Source organism: Misgurnus anguillicaudatus, chromosome 10 (genome assembly GCF_027580225.2).
Source record: "Misgurnus anguillicaudatus chromosome 10, ASM2758022v2, whole genome shotgun sequence".
NCBI classification, from domain to species: Eukaryota; Metazoa; Chordata; class Actinopteri; order Cypriniformes; family Cobitidae; genus Misgurnus; species Misgurnus anguillicaudatus.
In genome coordinates this window covers 39441733-39460842 of record NC_073346.2, presented here as the reverse complement: position 1 = coordinate 39460842, position 19110 = coordinate 39441733, and the positions used below count along the sequence as shown (strand labels likewise).

At 36.2% G+C, this 19110-nt stretch overlaps 1 protein-coding gene across 5 annotated transcripts in view; it reads left to right on the top strand.

Moving 5' to 3' along the window:
* Positions 1-18708, top strand: part of ago3a (argonaute RISC catalytic component 3a) — a 42409-nt gene extending 23701 nt beyond the window's left edge. For 3 of the 5 annotated variants that reach the window (XM_073872560.1, XM_073872561.1, XM_073872559.1), the window contains exons 8-19: positions 179-326; positions 403-522; positions 3541-3684; positions 4064-4197; positions 4284-4468; positions 4555-4714; positions 4806-4896; positions 6127-6321; positions 6545-6679; positions 8043-8144; positions 8695-8894; positions 12026-18708. In XM_073872560.1, coding sequence (XP_073728661.1) covers positions 179-326; positions 403-522; positions 3541-3684; positions 4064-4197; positions 4284-4468; positions 4555-4714; positions 4806-4896; positions 6127-6321; positions 6545-6679; positions 8043-8144; positions 8695-8894; positions 12026-12134 — 1723 coding nt within the window. In that variant the 3' untranslated portion in view covers positions 12135-18708. The remainder of the gene's footprint in view (positions 1-178; positions 327-402; positions 523-3540; positions 3685-4063; positions 4198-4283; positions 4469-4554; positions 4715-4805; positions 4897-6126; positions 6322-6544; positions 6680-8042; positions 8145-8694; positions 8895-12025) is intronic. The other 2 variants (XM_073872563.1, XM_073872562.1) reach the window with 1 other exon arrangement.
* Positions 18709-19110: the final 402 nt, after the last annotated feature.

Genomic DNA, 19110 nt, shown 5'->3' with positions numbered 1-19110 from the left:
AGAATACATTTTAGTATGAATGTTTTTGTTGATTCATGATTTGTTAGTAAACAAATGTGCATACGCATGCTTAGTGAATGAGACCCAATGCCCTTATGTTCAGACTTAATGAAGCTATTTTGCATTGTAGTGCCCTCTAGTGTTGGTTTATATGATCTACACTTTTAATTTTGTGCAGGTTCCCCTTGCAGTTGGAGAATGGACAAACTGTAGAACGAACCGTAGCCCAGTATTTCAGAGAGAAATACAACCTGCAGCTCAAATACCCCCATCTGCCCTGCCTACAGGTGGGCCAGGAGCAGAAACACACCTACCTGCCCCTGGAGGTGAGTTGTGTCATCGGCACTTTAACAATAAACGTAGTTGATGTTCTCGACTCTTACAGTGCTGATGTTCTCGCAGGTTTGCAATATTGTAGCGGGGCAGCGTTGTATCAAGAAACTGACAGATAATCAAACATCCACAATGATCAAAGCCACGGCACGCTCGGCCCCGGACAGACAGGAAGAGATCAGCAGACTGGTAAGTGGTACCACTTTTGTTCCTCGTCCTGTAAACACATACATAAACGTTACTAAATTTCTGCAGCCAAATGTTATATACTGGGCATTGACAATACACCTTTTCGCAAGTACACACACAGTTGCTATAATCACATATTTGCAGATAATATTTATTAACTCATAGGCAGTTTATGGCTAACAAACGGTGTATGAGTTTAGTATTTTTAATAGGTATACAGGTGTGCATTTATTACAGCTTGATTGATAGTCTGAAGTCGTAGCTTCATAATAATACTTAAGCTGTGCAATGTGATTTATATTCAGCTTGTTACACACAACTAAGTATCTGCCAGCTGTGTGATGTAATATAACTCAATGTACTCTTTACCACGCGTCTGAGTTTTCGGCTGATAACATGCGTTTGAATCACCGGTGCTCTTTGTACCTTAATTAAACGGGATCCAATTGAGCCCTGAATCAGAAAGTCAGACTACGATTTCATTTAGATGTGGAAATATAAACAGGAGTTGAGAGTCAGCGTGGGTGAAACACCGACACGGCCAATGAAATCTTCTAAAAAGATGAGACGGAGCTAAAAATAATGCGGTGAGAGTATTTTTACACTCCGAGGTGCTGCAGGATCTAAGCTGAGATCTCACGAAGCACTTCTGGCAAACAGCCTGTATGTTCGCTCTCAGGATAGTTCATGTTAGGTTATTATAGTTCAGTTTCACAACAGCTGACTACTCTAAATCGATTATCACTAAAATTAGATTAATTGGCATCTAAGTAAGCAATAAGGTGCAAGAGGCTGTGCTGTGTCGTAAATAAGTCATGGCTGAAAAATGTTGTTAGGCACGATGTGATGCAACCCCTTCAGCTGTGATTTATTCACAATACAGCCTTGAGTACCGTTTTGCTTTATAAAATAGTAAACATACAGTTTTTGCTTTTAATATTTGCATTGTATCAACACAACTTTCATAAGGAAAAATCACTAAAAGTCTTCATTCTGCTGGAAAAAATTCACATATGTTTAAATAGCTTAGGGTGGTGGGCAGCGATACACAGAATTAGGGCTGCAACAACTAATCGATAAAATCTGTAAAATTATTTTTATTATTAAACAATAATTTTATTATTGTTTAATAATAACAATAATTTTATATTATCGCTGTTTCTTCATACAACACGAGCTGCACGTTTATCAGGCGCTTTTTGTCCCCACGCGACAAGCTTCGTTAAAAGCAAGGCAGCGTTGCCAGGTCCTCTGCCTTTAGGCAGAATTTTGAATTGGGCTACTTTTAAACGGTTTCGGGTTGAGATGGAAGGATTTGGTTTATTAGTTGTTGGTATTTGGGCTTAGTCATTGGGATGGTTTTGAACTAATTTTGAATGGTCATCCAAATGGTTTGTTATGCGGATCTGGCAACCTTGACAGGACAATGACGGAAGGAAATGTGCAAACGAACGCTGGTTAATAAAGTTTAATTTCGTCCTTTAGTATAAGTGAGTTTGTTTGTTTAATTGTTTGATTTTTATAAAAATAGTATTGAATAGGGATGCACCGATATGGAAATTTTGGCCAATACTGATAACCGTTAACTCTTTATATTTGGGGGCCGATAACCGATATATATAGGCCGATAAATATTCATATTTTCACAATGAAAAACTCCCAGACTGCGGACATCTTGTCTTTGCGCTAGACTAGCATACTCTTGTTAAGCCCGCAACACGTGTCATCTTTGTGCTATGTCACAGAAAGCACCAATCAAAACTCTTTCATTTATCGGCCTAATTTTGCTATCAGACCGATAACCGATAATATTAAAAATAAGCAGTTGTCGGCCGATAACGATATGTCAGCCGATATATTGTGCATCCCTAGTATTGAACCACAACCTAAGCATTTAAGTAAGGGCGAAATCCATGTTTTTATTACTGTAACAATGCATGTATATCACTTTCATATCATAATGGCTTATTTATGTTGTTAATAACGAATAATGTTAATTCTCATCAAGTTCAAGAGTTTATTCATCTGTGGCAAAATTTCCTCACCAGCACATCCCTGAAGACTCAGTTTATTTTGTTTATTATTATTTTGAAGCTGTTTTAAAAGCTGCACAAACTTTTTTTTATTTAAGGATTTTATATTATATTATATTATATTATATTATATTATATTATATTATATTTTTTTATATTATATTATATTATATTAGATTATTAAAACTCCGTAGTAGTGTGTGGGTTTTGCATTTTTAAAAGTACACTTCTACTCATGAATACCCTATTTTAGTGCCTTATTTAGCAATAATAAGTGAAAAACCGAATTGAGTAAATATTTATGTTTTAATATCGATTAGTCGACTAATCGCCCGATTAATCGATTATGAAAATAATCATTAGTTGCAGCCCAAAATCATTGGGTGCAGTGGTTATAGATGTGATTTATCGTAAATAAAATACAGCTATTGACCAATCAGAATCAAGGACGGGAACTAACTGTTTTATGAGCATCTTAACCTAACAAAGACGTAAGTATCTATACAGAATCCTGTGGCAACCACCTTAAAATAATGATACAAACCAATTTGTAACTTGACATATTCTATTTTTCCGGACTATAAGTCGCACTTTTTTCATAGTTTGGCAGGTCTTGGAACTTAAAGTCAGGTGCGACTTATACGTCAAAATGATTTCCTGTGAACCAAGTGAAACCATTACCGTCTACAGCTGCTCCTGTATTAATGTAATTCAATGGATTCAGTGATGCAGATTGACTTTGGGATCTTTTTGAACTTGATTTGGTTTATCGTGTTAATTTAGACTATTCAGCCTCCCATGTGACGTATAGTCCAGTGCGATTTGTATATGTTTTTTCCTCTTCAAAACACATTTTTGACTCATGCGACTTTATTTCTGGACTATAAGTCGCTCTGGAACATGTGTTTTTTTATGTAAATGAAAAGGAAGGGTGCAATTTTGCTGATTGTCTTGTCTTTTTGTCCACCTCTCTGTGTGTTTGCAGGTGCGCAGTGCTAATTATGAAGCAGATCCATTTGTGCAGGAGTTCCAGTTTAAAGTGCGAGACGAGATGGCTCACGTGACCGGGCGCGTGTTACCTGCGCCCATGTTACAGTACGGGGGCAGGGTGAGCACAGAACACTTTATGGTACCCTTCCTTTCAATCACCCACATCTTTGTGTGTCTGTTTGTCTGAATGGCCCCGCTCCTGGAAAACTCACGTCCCCTAACAGTCGCTGCGGCCATTGTGTTGTGTGTGTGTGTGTAGCTAACAAAATAACAAACTTGAAGTGTTTACTATAATTGTTTTAAAATAAATATAATGATGCTTTATCTTTGCAATATTCTTTTGCAATGCACTTGCAACTTGATGTTGTCTGATAGTCGTATACATTTGTACATGTTTTTATTGCACATATAAAGGCTGTTTTTGTTAATGGTTTCAGTTCAATATAGCAATGACTTCAGCTTTGTGTTGTGTTTGCATGCGTCCCATGCAGCAGATTAACCGTACGCTGTCCTTACAGAATCGCACTGTGGCTACACCCAGTCATGGTGTTTGGGATATGAGAGGAAAACAGTTTCATACCGGTGTTGAGATCAAGATGTGGGCCATCGCCTGCTTCGCTACGCAGAGACAGTGTCGAGAAGAGATTCTCAAGTAAGACAATCTGAGCTAAAATACAAGTCCATTGTTTTAAGCAAACTCTAAATGATCTAAACTGATTCTTGCGTTTATTCTCTTAGGGGTTTTACTGACCAGCTGCGTAAGATCTCAAAGGACGCCGGGATGCCCATCCAGGGTCAGCCGTGTTTCTGTAAGTATGCACAGGGAGCAGATAGCGTGGAGCCCATGTTCAGACACCTGAAGAACACATACTCTGGACTTCAGCTCATCATCGTCATCCTGCCAGGAAAAACACCCGTCTATGGTGAGATCTTGTGACATCACACACACGCACATGCAGGTTAATGAACCAGACACTGATTTTTGTTTGTGTGTGTTTGTGATTGGCAGCTGAAGTGAAGCGTGTTGGAGACACTCTTTTAGGAATGGCCACCCAGTGTGTTCAGGTGAAGAACGTGGTGAAAACATCTCCTCAGACGCTCTCCAACCTCTGCCTCAAGATCAACGTCAAGCTCGGTGGCATCAACAACATCCTGGTGCCACATCAACGGTGAGAGATGAAAATTAATTATTTAAGACATGAGAGCATTGTCATTTTTGAATGAACTATTTTTAAAATGAATTGTGTGGTTCCTCCTCAGGCCGTCAGTATTCCAGCAGCCTGTCATCTTTTTAGGGGCAGACGTCACACATCCTCCTGCCGGAGATGGGAAGAAGCCCTCCATTGCAGCGGTCAGTTCAGCTCCATTATTTGTCAATACAATAAATATTCATTATATATTTGCAGTCATTTTTGCTGGTGTAATTAGGAAGCGTTGTGAATGTTGCAATAATTTCAGACAGTGTATGTTTTATTTTCCTGATAATGTTCCTAAAGACTATAGATGGTCTCAGCAGTAACAACATAAACACGCGGCTTTAGAGAGATTTATTTATTTATCCTTTTGGAAACTTGTTCTGCAACATAAAGCACGCCTTATACATCTATACATAATGATGATTAAACAAATAACAAAACAACCACAAAACAAAATATACAAAAGAGTTTCCCTCGCCCCAACAACCCCTCACTCATGTACAAAACATCAGGACAAAAAAAAATTATCACGTAACTTCCGGTAAACTCTGCGAAGAATAAATAACAACAAAGTCCCTTTTAAAGTAGTTTATTTATATACCAAGCAAAATAAACAACACGTAGATTACATAGGAACTCAAAACATTTGTTATTTTCAACGAGGTATTTGTTTAAGAGTTTAGTTTCAGCAACTAGTCAGATCATTAAACAAACAGAAACCGGAAGTAACGTTCGGAATAGACGCTTATCGCGTCACTGCACGTGCGCCCGATGAAACGGTCTATATGAAGAGTTTGGTTACAATGGTATTGCAGCTGGGTTGCTTGTAAATTACCGTAGATTTAATTTTATGTTATTTACTGGCAAGAGTTTGTAAATAAAGTTTAAATATTAACAAGTCTTTGTCTTTACAGAATAATACTAGAAAAACAGCATCAAGCAAAGCATTCTGGGAACCAGAAATCATCATCAACCTTTTTCTGTTTTTTGCTTCAGATTTTGTTTCCCAGAATGTTTTGCTTGATGCTGTTTTTCTAGTTTATTCTGTAAAGACAAAGACCTGTAAACGTCTAATGTTCATCCAACTCTGAACAAAACGTTGCCGGTAAATAACACAAATCCAAATCCACGGCAAACCACCGGCAACCCAGCTGCAAATTTCTACGGATTTTTTTACAGTGCATTTTGACTCATTTCGGTAAAAACGTGTTTTCTATACCAAGAAAGTGAAAAGATGAAAACCATTTTGTGTTACAAACTTTCACAAAGCATCTTTAGGTTATAAAACATAAAAAATTCAAATCCATCATTTGATTTTCAAAGATTTATTATAAAAACTGTATGTAATATACTGACATTAGGTACTTTGTTGTATTTGTCTGTAGGTGGTGGGAAGTATGGATGCCCATCCGAGCAGATACTGTGCCACAGTTCGTGTCCAGAGGCCCAGACAGGAAGTAATTCAGGACTTGGCCTCTATGGTGCGAGAGTTACTCATCCAGTTTTACAAGTCCACCCGCTATAAACCCACAAGAATCATCTTCTACAGAGACGGCGTATCCGAGGGCCAGTTTAGACAGGTGTGACATAACAATACCTGCACACCTCACCTGTCTAGCTGTTTGTACAAATTTCAATTTTACCAAAATGCATTATGATCATGATTATGACATGATCTGATCATAAATTTACTGAAATCCAAACATTAAAATAATTGATCAGATCTCACTATCATAAGTGCCACAGTATTATACTGTGAATTCAAGATGGATCATGTAAATATGAAGATGTTTCTGTTCGCAGGTGTTGTACTATGAGCTTCTGGCTATCCGAGAGGCCTGTATCAGTTTGGAGAAGGAGTACCAGCCCGGTATCACATATATAGTGGTGCAGAAACGACATCATACGCGCCTCTTCTGTGCCGACCGCAACGAGAGGGTCAGTACTTGTACTATTTCTCTTTTGTAATGTCCTAATAAGAACTGAGTCTCTTTAGATTTAAATATTGGCACCGAAATAGCCAACAAAAAACATACATTTTTTAAGCACCATCCATTGTTTTCCTTATTGTAGTACTGAAATTGGTATTGTAAAATGTGAAATTTTCCTGTCTTTGATTTGGTGTGAATTTTTAAATGTTGATATGGTGACAGCCAGGCTTGTGCACAATTCAGAATTTCAGAATTGGCCTCCATTCAATTCATGAATTGGAATTTGAATTGAATTGACTCCGCCCTAAAGGAAGTTGAATTTGAATTGGAATTGGAATGACAGGAAGTAGAATTAAATTCATGGCAATTCAAAGAGATTCCACAGTCACACAACATAAATAAACTCACATACACTCAGTGTTAGGAAAGTTTGGAAAAATTGTTTGGCAACCATTTTAAATACTTGGTTAAAGTAAAGCATTCTGGGAAATGAAGTCATGTTCCATCGTGTTCCACAAATTACAATTACAAAAAAATCAAACTTAATTATTTGTAATGTGACTAGAGTTTTTAACATTAATTGCTGGGGGGAAACATTTCCTGTTAATTTTATCTGTACAAGTAGTTGAAACTTACTTAATTTATAGAATATGTAATGCAATCATATCTGACATATACTGAAAGCTTCATTTTTAACACTTCACTTACTGTATGTGTACGAATTTCTTTGAATTTCTATTGAATTGCAATTCTGCTTCCTTTAATTCAAATTCGAATTGTAATTCTAAATCCTGTTTTTGACATCAATTCAAATTCAACTCAAATTCAAGAATTGAATTGGAATCAAGGAGTCATTCTCAATTCAATTCTGAATTGTGCACAAGCCTGGTGACAGCACAACTAATGTCGTGCTTCAAGGAAAGATACATTTTTTTTGTGTGTGGCCTTCAGTGAATCATCACAGGTACAATGTTGTATTTCCTTCTGCGTTCAAAGCTTTTACATCATTTCTGTATGATAAAGGTCACTTTTCTCAGAACCTCCATTATATATTTACTTGAAACCTTGATGATACAAAACATGATGTTGACGTGAGAAAAAGTGTTATAAATAACTTTAACATTGAGAAGTCAAAATGTCCTTTCTATTGAAAAAAAAAACACCCAAAGCAATGTTTTGACCAACTAATAAAAAAAAAAACACCTACGTTTATGCATAAATGATGCATCTTCTATTTTCTATGTATTTATTCAAATGTGGACGAGGTCTAAAGTGTTTATTATGAAAAGCTGTCGTTTGTATTTTACCTGGAGGTTTTATATGATGATGTTGAATATGTTCTCTAAGGTCGTATTTAATTTTCTACACAGGTGGGTCGTAGTGGAAACATTCCCGCTGGTACGACAGTAGATACAGATATCACGCACCCCTACGAGTTTGACTTTTACCTCTGCAGTCATGCTGGAATACAGGTACAAACTAACACACAACCTGCACCACTTGCTTTTAAAACTGCCTATATTCTGATGTTGTAAAATCAGATCCACTGGACAAAATAATTTTGCACTGGGATTTATGTTTTGATAAGGACAAAGAAATGTTTTATAATCTGACACGGAAGATATGTTCAGGTCATATTTTATACTAAAATCACAAAAGAAAAAGATTCATCCTTATAAAGTATTACTGGAATTAAATAAAATAAACTTGACATTTTAAAAATGTTTTAGTCATAATTATTGTCATACTGGTATTATTTTATGCAGATGAGTATTGAAGTCTATTAAAGCAATGCAACTAATAAGATTTGGCAATGACAAATAATGTAAAAAAATTTTTTTTTCTTGTGCATTAGTGTAATCTTGTTTGTTATCATGGTTCAAAAACAGACTTAATTGTCTGTTTTGCAAAATATGCTAAAAAATCTACGTGTTTTTGTAAGATTCACCTCAAAAGACCCCTTGTGGTTTGTTTGTGTCTTCAGTAAGCTGCTGGTGTGTAAAACTATTGAACTAATTTCAGGGCACGAGCCGACCGTCTCATTATCACGTCCTGTGGGATGATAACTGCTTCACGGCTGATGAGTTCCAGCTGCTCACTTACCAGTTGTGCCACACGTATGTGCGCTGTACCCGCTCCGTCTCCATCCCTGCGCCAGCCTACTATGCCCATCTGGTGGCCTTCCGTGCCCGCTACCATCTGGTGGACAAAGAACACGACAGGTGTGTGTGTGTGTGTGACACATAGTGTAGTAGTATTATTTATCTAGGGCATGTACAGTATCAAAACATATCTTTTTTATTTGGGATTACTTTAATTTTTTACTTTTAGAGAATAATAGTAAACTCATAAAAACTATAGCAGTGGTCACCAAACATTTTATGCCCAAGATCTCCAACCTCAGCCTTGATGAAAGGCAAGATCTACCTATCAAAGGGCCCAAACTGAACTTTCAACTTGAGGCGTTTTATTTAGGCTAATTATATTTGAATTACATAAAATGCCTTGATCCAATTTTCAAATGCCAATAAAACTCATAATATTTAAAGTTTCCTCTTTCCGTGTGGCAAAATGAGGGGAAAACATGCAACATTGTTAAAAATGTTAAGAACTGTGTCAATCAAAGTATTGCAGTGTGAAACTTGATCATAATAATGACTTCATATCACATAATAATAAAAACGTCCTCAAAATTAAAACACTGCCAGAGCACTGCACGCTGGTGACATCCGCTGGTAAAAGTGGTGTAGTAAATGCAATGAGAATGATGCAGAAACTGATTTTTAAAAATCAGTTGCTTTATTATATATATATATATATATATATATATATATATATATATATATATATATATATATATATATATATATGATTTAAGAAGTCTCTAAAAGAAGATCAAGTATACATAAACTTAATTCAAAAATTGTTATAATATTATATATATATATATATATATTAAACGCCATTTTTGAAAAAAATGAGTTACTGCCAAAATCAGTTTTATATCAGGTCAGTAGTTAAAAGTAAATTCTTAATTTTACGCAAAATCCAATATCTGCCGTGTTATTTTATCGTCTTTTCCGTTTTTATAATAAATCTTTGAAAATCAAGTTATGGATTTGAATTTTTTATGTTTTTATAACCTAAAGATGCTATGTGAAAGTTTGTAACAGAAAATAGTTGTTTTCATCTTGTCACTTTCTTGGTATAGAAAACACGTTTTTACCAAAATTTGTCAAAATGGATTTATTGCGTTTTGGAACCAAACTCTTCATATATATATATACACATATAATATTATAACAATTTTTGAATTAAGTTTATGTATACTTGATCTTCTTTTAGAGACTTCTTAAATCATTTACATTAGATTAGATATGTAGCCTAATTGTTTTATCATAACTGATCCACTGTACTTCATTGTCTGTGTTACAATGTTTTAAATATCATTTTAATCTTATATTGTTTCAATAAGACACTAACTCATTATTATTATTATTATAAAGGAAAAGGAAAAAATCTGATTCACCAAATAAGGTCTGACAACTTGATATTAATTGACAAATAGACTCTCCATTCATGTGAGCAGGGATTTTACTGTATCAAATGATACTTAAAACTTCATCATCAGTCATGATTACTGTCCGAACCGCTTCTCATCCAGCTACTATATGTGAAGAACATGTTTCAGGTTTTAATGTTGTTAAAGAAACTATTCAAGCGCAGTCCACAAACCAAGGTGTTTTTTATATTATGTAGCCTATATATAAAATATGGGAAAAGCGCGTCATGGTGTTGTGCCCAAAAATTAATTCTGTCAAATTGACGACTCTATTTACCAATTCACACTAAACAACCTGCAGGGGTGTGGTGCAACCGTGACACGAATGCCCTGCTCTTGTGTGCAGTGAAACTGTTTGATGATTTTTCTATTGAATGATTGTTTTACTTTGGTACATAAAAGAAATAAAGGCAGCAGGGAAATTTAGTCGCCAGGCTACCGGGAATTGTCCCGATGGTCCAGAGATGGACCGGATTATTATTTTTTTCTTACTTGCGGGATCTACGGGGAATTTTCAAGGATTGACCAGTCGATCATGATTGACGTGTTTGCAACCACTGAACTATAGACTAACACACATGTAACTATGGGAATATTGCGACTAATTTTTTTAATGTACTCACCCTTTCACCACAATTTGTAAAAATGTCCTCATGGCATTTTATCGGCATCTTGTTCGTGGTATTTTATTAACCAGTTCCCATCTATTTTTGGTCTGTTACACTGCAAAAAAACCTTTCTTAGCATTTTTGTTTTGTTTTCATTAAAAATATCTAAAAATTCTTAAATGAAGATGTATTTTCCTGATGAGCAAAATGACCTAAGAAAATATGTTTAGTTTTTAGACAAAATATACAAAATTTAGGTGAATTTGTGCTTAAAACAAGCAAAAATATCTGCCAATGGGGTAAGAAAAAAATCTAAAAATAAGTTTACGTTTTTCTTAAACTTAATTCAAGAAAAAAAATTTCACCCCATTGGCAGATATTTTTGCTTGTTTTAAACACAAATTCACCTAAATTGTATATTTTTTGTCTATAAACTAGACTTATTTTCAGTACAATTATCTAAAAATTCTTAAATTAAGATTCTTGATGAACAAAATGACCCAAGAAAATAAGACAAAAATACTAAGAAAGTCTCTCTTTTTTTGCAGTGTACTGCCTGCATTTGCTTCATTATTTTGGTCCAGTTCATCCATTTCAAAAACTTCAAATATTTTTTATTTGAACTAATTTTTAATAATAATTAACATTCTGACATATCAAATATTTTTTAAATCACAAAACTTAAAACTTTAAAATCTCTTTATTAGTACACAACTAGAAAATACTAGACAATTCACTGCAAAAAATTATTTTCAAGAAAAAAATCTTAGATATTTTTACTGAAAACAAGACAAAAATACTAAAAATTCTTAAATTAAGATGCTTTTTCTTGATGAGCAGGGCGACCCAAGAGAATAGGTCTAGTTTTTGGACCAAGGGTATCAAGTTTGGGTGATTTTGTGCATGGGGCAAGCGAAAAAATCTGCCAATGGGGTAAGCAAAAAAATCTTGAAAATTTTTCTGAAACACTAAATGCTTGTTTTATATGCATTAATTAATGTTTACAGTTATGTTCTTTGATTTTATAAATGTATCAGTAAATACCGAAATTAACATGAACAAAGATGAATAAATGCTGTAGAGGTATTGTTCATTGTTAGCTAATGCATTAACTAACTGTTAAAAATACAAACTTATTGTAAAGTGTTACCAATGTAACTAAATCTCCCCATGTTGTTCTCAGTGCGGAGGGCAGCCACGTCTCCGGACAGAGTAACGGCCGGGATCCACAGGCGCTGGCCAAAGCTGTGCAGATTCACCACGACACCCTGAGGACCATGTACTTTGCCTAAACCAGCTCAGATTAACCACCATATTCATGTAGTCATACACAAAAAACAAACAAACGTCGACCACACACACACACAAGCAGTCACAACGATTGACTCCCGCCGTTCTGTGCGTCCTGAAAGGTCGGTCTTGGTGGCGATGGAAGCGCGGCCCACCCAGCCCGGTAAATGTGGACCTGACACTGTGCAGCAGGAAGACAGGGCCCACGCTTTAATTCCACAAGTGGACCTCTGCACTATTATGCAATATATTAAACCAGCCAAATGAGGCCGTTCTGTCACGTCCCCTCCAAATCTCCTCCACGACAACCAAAAGGGAAGCTCTTCTTCGTCCCCCTCCACTTCTGCAGACGTAACGTTTAATTCCCCTGCCCGTCACGTCTTGTACCTCAAAGTTTTTTAAAGGCACTTTTACCCCCCTTCATCATAAGTTCGAAATGGAAGCAGATGGAAAGACTGAGAGAAATGAAGTTTTGGGAACGCCTGCTGTCGTATTATCAATGTACTCCTCTCCCGAACTCACTTATTTTTGTAGCCAGTGGTGACTTAAGTGTTGTGAAGAACCAATTGTGCGTTGAAAAGAGAAATGAAATTCAAGCTTTTATTGTTAGACAAGTGCCATTGCTGGGCGAAATCATATGATTTTTAAGCTAATTTGATTTTAAGCTCAATAATATCTACCCCAAATACAGTCTGTGAGCTTTTATGTATGACAGCGCGAAACGATCATGTTTTTGATATATGCTTCAGCAACTTTAAACATTTTTTTGTTTTAAATGTCCCTCCAGTATTTATTTTTTGTTTGCAGACTTTCTATTCATTTAAACACACAGTCCATGTTAAACGACACATCATAGTTTAGTGCAATAATCCATTGGCAGGATGACGTTAACTTGCGGTTCGTTGGCAGTCTATATTAAGAGGAGACGTAAGAAAGTTTTGGATGAAGCGAGCGAAAAATGAGGGTCGAAGATGTGCATGTTTTTATTTTTTCGTGAAAGTGGCGGCGTTTCCTGCGTGTTAATAAGTGCCTGCTTCCCAAAAAGCATTCGAACGAAAACACCAGAAGTCAAAAATCACCTCATTTAGACCAAGGGTTGCAATTAAATTCAACTGTATGGCCTAAATTTCTTAAGATGCGAGCCGGTGCAGTGATGCTGGTTCACTTTATATTGCAACTTACGTCGCGATTTTCACTGCCCTGCCTATTCAAAGGATTACGCTGCTATTGTACTTGTTAAAGTAGACCGTTGGGCTTCATGCTTCAGTTTGCCTGTGCACAAGGGACTGATCGCCCGCTCTGGGATCACATTTATGGAGGAGCTCTGACGCTTGTTATTCACTGGAGGGCCACTAGAGGTCAGTATAGTATTTTACTTGAAGAGCTTGTATTGAGTGACGTGAGCGTGGGTGCCTTAATCTTTCTCTCAGTGCCCATCTGAAGCAGGTCCGGCTGTGTTACAATGGTTTTCTGCACTAAATGATGCATTTTGCATGGTGCTATCAGGTGCGGCCCACGGGCAGCATCAGAAATCGGAGACTTAATTCATAAGGTGGGATCATGTGTGTGATGTTTAAATGGTGCTGGTTGTGTATTTCTTTCTCATCGGAGAGGAGTCTCTTATCTAGACAGAGAAATGTTGTTGTTGTTATTTTTGTTTGTTTATTAGATTTGTGTATGATTTTAGTTGCGTCGAATGGTACAACACTATGGCCAGTCAGAGTAAGATTACGATAATACGATTTAACTGCACAGAGCACTAGAAACCTATTCAAAAACTATTCTGATCCGTTTTATAAATTATGCAATGAATTAAATCAAATTTGAAGTATAGTATAAATGGGTCCTGTAAGGATTTGGAAAGAAGGCAGCAGGCTGTCGTGAAGACGTTTATGTGCTGTTTTGACAAACGTACGGTTTGCATGAGGATTAATGATTTGGCAACTGAAACTGTTTCCGTTTTTTATTAGACCTTCCATAATATAACCACTACTGATGCTTAGAGCATTTACAGAAACAAGGTTGGAAGTAAAATCATCCATGTGTGGATGCCAAATAACAGATGAGGACGATGAGGTGTCTCGTGATGTTATGTAGATATATATTCAGACACACACATGCATGTAATATTTGTCTCCTGGCGCAAAAAATGGCAGGTTTAAAGGTGTTGCTTAGCCAAAAATGAAAATTAGTTTGACCTATAACTCACCCTAATGTCATTACAAACCTGTATACATTTTAAACTGAATAAAGTCTTCTAGGCTATATAATAGCTTTATGTGAGAAACAGATTGAAATTAGAAAAGAAGCCGTATGAAAATTTTACATCAGTTATAGTGACCAAAATCATCACGGTTATCAAATATTATCATGGTTTTGTGAACAATTTCTTGAAATGTAAAAAAGTACTGATGCAAACCCAATTTAAAATTGATTTTACATGTAAGTGCACTTTTGTGCGCATAAACATCAAATAAATATCATTAAGATAAATGTTAGTGAGATAAATGTTCAGATAAAACACAAGTGAGGAATTCAGATTTTCATATTAACACCCCCGCAGGCATATGACCGACCTTCAACGTTGAAATTTGGTTGAAATAAGGTCAGTTGTTTGTTTAGCGTTGAAACAACGGTGAATAGTAAACGGTTAATAAAATGCTTAAAAATCAACATTGAAATTTTATTGAAAAACGTTGAATAAATTTGCAAAATCAAAAGGTAATTCAACGTTGATTCAACCTTGTCCTTGACGTTGATTTAACAGTGAATCAACGTTGAAATGCCCGCTGGGACCGGACAAATCAGCAAATCTGCGTATGTTGTGAGAATCAGGTGTACTTTATGACCCAGGAGTAAACTGCACGACACCTGCGCTCACAGAAGAAACAAACAGAGCTTAAAGTCATCAAATCACATCATTTCATGGAAAATTAATAGAAAAAAATTATCTTTCTAAAGAAATATTATGTAAACATGTGCCGGTACAACTATATTTCCCTAAATCCCTAAAAAAATGTATTTAAATTCAGTCGATGCGACGTCTCCTCCTTCCATTGTAATAAATTGAAGCCAGAAATGTCCAACCGCTCTGCTTCTATAGCATTAAATTACCAGCTAAAATGAAACTTATCATAAAATTAACAATTTAACATATATCAGCGTGATAACAACTACCTTGAAGCAGTGGTTTTCAAACTGGGGGCCGCGGGGCCCCAGGAGGGCCGCGAGATGGTGCCAGGGGGGCCCCAGTTTTATGACATTTTATGAAATACATTAATTTATCATGAAATACATTAATTTATCATGAATTCTGTGTAATTAAACCTAAAAAATAAGGCTACTAACCAAAAGCAATGCTTTTTTGTATAATTTAATGTTTTTTTTTTTTTATTAAAATGTTGAGTTTTAGAACAGTTTTTTTGTGACAAATTTTCTTTAGGGGGCTGCGAAGGAATGCACCGTACACAAGGGGGGCCACACGCTGAAAAAGGTTGGGAACCACTGCCTTAAAGGATCAAAGCCATTTTTAAGAACATGTTATTGGAAGTGTAAATAATTTATTTTTTTAGTGCCGAGTCCCATTCGTTTGCATAGAAAGGACAGGGTTTAAGACTTGTAATGCTGCCAGTCACCAGGGGGCGATCAAAGAGCCAATGGCTTCACTTTTTAAGATGTATGAGGCACACCCGTCACAAACACATGGGAGCAGACGTGAATGAATGCGTTTGTGTCACGTAATTGCTTAAATTGGTTGATGCTGGACAGGGGTTTGAGCCCTGAGACTCAAATGTAATTACCAAATGTAATACCAACCATTTGACATTTTTATTGCGGTTAACCATTAACCATTACATTTCTAATTGAAATGCCTGTGGGATGATAATCCATATGTATGTATTTTACGAGATTGCTAATTCGTATGAAGTGACTCACTGGTTGAAAAAATCACTGCTTGTGCATGATTGAATTTGAAATGATTTTCTTAAAAAAACTTGTTGGATCTACATAATTTAATTATGTACACCAGTTCAACAGGATTGAATCAAGTTTCCTTAAAATGAACCTCATTTTAATTAATGTTAATTTCATTTTAAGAAAACCTAATTTAATGATGTGCAACTGATGTCCAGTTTTTTTTCAGTGTTTCAAAACGTATGATTATTAGAAAAACCCCACCCCTATCCACAACGTCACGGTACGAAAGCAAATCATACAAAAACGGCGTACAAACACAAGTTAATAAACTCATAAAATATGTAGGAATTGCCATGAGATGGTTTTGCAACATTGATGTTAAATCTATTACAACACATGTTTAGTATATTTAATTATTACACGGCACTCTAAAATGCTTGATTCTGATTGGCCAGTCGTGACATTTGAAGGTTCGTTTTTTTGTAGATAATTATCACTCAAAATTAAAAACACACGGTAACCCGGATGCTGCAAATCATTAAAGTACAGTTTAGTGTTACACAAAATTAAATATCCCTTTAATAACATATTCGGCATTATATTTACAAATGATTAAACCAAATCTTATCTTAAAACCGAAAGTAAACGTGTTTTCTTCACGGAAGTCTGCATTTGATAAAAATTAGCAAAAAATGTACTTATGAGGTAAATAGTCATGTAATAACTGGGATAATGTACAGGCAGCAGGTTGTTATCACAAAATAATAACATCAATTTCATTCTGTTTCTCACAAATAAAGTGTTGTAACAGTAAGAAGACTTCTGTATATAGCACACAATTCGATTTCTTTATATGTCAGCAAAACTTCACATTTCTTGAATGGAAAGTAAACGACACTTTAGGAATGACATGAGGGTGAGTCGACAACATTTTTATTTTTGGGTGAACCGTATAATGAAAGGTACAGAAAGTATTTTTTTAATCTAGAGATTGTCATTTAAGGATTGCTTGCTTTGAACAGAAACTGAAAAAGAAACTGTTGGCGGGAACGCTGAAGGTTGTGTTTAACAGAAAGACGTTTATTGCTCGTAGCTTCCGTTATTTAGATGAATGTTGGTCTTTACGCGCCGAAATTGCTCTTGAAGGATTGTACACAAAAGTCCAATTCCAAATCAGATGTCTTGTCATCCTTGTTTTCGAGCTTTAGGGAGGGTCTAAATACGCGTTCAAAGTAGAAAGTGCCTTTCTTCTCGATGGTGCTGAAGATCAGAAACTAAAAGTGAGTGATCAAAGAGTTTATTTATCTTACCTTGATGAAAGGTGTGCACATGCAAACACACAACACCTTTTATTTTGATAGAGAGGCTCATAATGATGCCTCCTTGTATATTCAGAGATTACAATGACGATATATGCCAAGTATATGAACGAAGGGTTGAGCTCTGTATCATACTGTATTAGGGGTCCGGACCAATCGAGGCGTTCGTATACGGACACTTTAAAGCCTGGAAAGCCTAGCATAGCACTTTATAGACTGCCATCCAAACGGGAAACAAAGTCATAGCGCTTTGCTTTCCATCCTAAGCCCTTTTATCTCATACTCCAGCAAAAGATGACACCTTGTACTTAAAATCTTTGCTGAGAGACACCAGGATGACTTGGAAATGATTTACACGGGCGTCTCATTATGCCTTTAGATATTCTTTTAGTGGCTTATGGATCTCTATGTGCAAAACTTAAAAACACACAATGTGATTACATATTATATGTGACCCTGGTGGCTTGTATTTGTCACACGGGTGCCCATTGGTCCAGGGAAATTTACCTCGATGACAGATTTCAACACACTGCACCTCACTAACCTTGGTATGCTGCAAACGTTAAGAGTGAAAGAAGCTGCAAACGGTTGAATCTTACAAAATCCTGTCATGTTTTACATAAAAAACCAACATATTTTGGTTGAATGAAACAAAGCTTATTTTTTCAAGACTTTGCATTGTAACTTTTTTTCGAATGAAAATTACGCATCCCACAGGGTCCTTGAAGTCCTTGAAAGTTTGTGAATCTGCGGTGAAAAATTCAAGGCCCTGGGAAGGTTTTTTTAAATGTACGTACATAGATACCGGTCATTGAAAGTGCTTGAATCTTTTTTTATGCAAGAAGTTTAATGGAAAAAAATCCATATTATTCCTACCCAGTCTCACAAAGTTTTGTGATATAGTCACGTATTTTTTTGTTTTTTTTGTGGTATTGTCAGGAATTTCCGCGTTTTTTCGTGATCGTGTGGCGAGTTCCTGTTTTCGTGTGGTTGTCACGTGTTGGTTGCTCAACTGCTTTTTCCTATTTTTAAACCATTGTCGCTTCGGTTTAGGGTTAGATTTGGTGCTTGCATTAGAATGTCACTTTATACATTAGTTTATACCATAGACTGTAAAAAAAGATGGACGACGCTGGTTCGCTCTCTTCCATTGGTGAAAAGTGAAGCCGCCAGCGTCCCGATACGGCGCTGACATCTTGAGTCTGCGCAGTAGCGATTTTGGGACCAGTCCTGCGCAGTAGTGAGCAGGAAGTAAAGCAGCGAAATCAAGACCCCGCCCTCGCAGAATGCGCATATCACACGATATCACAGCTGTCAATCATGACGTGATACCACCGTTTTTATATCATTAAATAAATAACTAAACACAAACTTATTTTAAAAACAAACATTTGAATTTACATCAGCGTGATAAAAACTACAGTAAATGACAGAAACCAGCTTTGGAAAAAAGATAATTGAAGTGTAATAAAATTTTTTAGGTGGTCTCAAGTCCCATTGAATAACATGGGGAGGCGGGGTTTATGACCTATACTGGGACCAGTCACTGGGGGCGATCGAGACGTTTTAGCTTCACTTTTCAGGGCTTGTGTGGCACGCTTGGTTTATACTATTTTTTCTGATTTATTTTTTTTATATGTCGCCTGGCGTTAGGGTTAGAGTTGGTATGTCATTTTATGTAAATCTAACCCTAAACTGAAGTGACAATGGTAAGAAGGTGGGACAGGACAGTTGAGTGGCC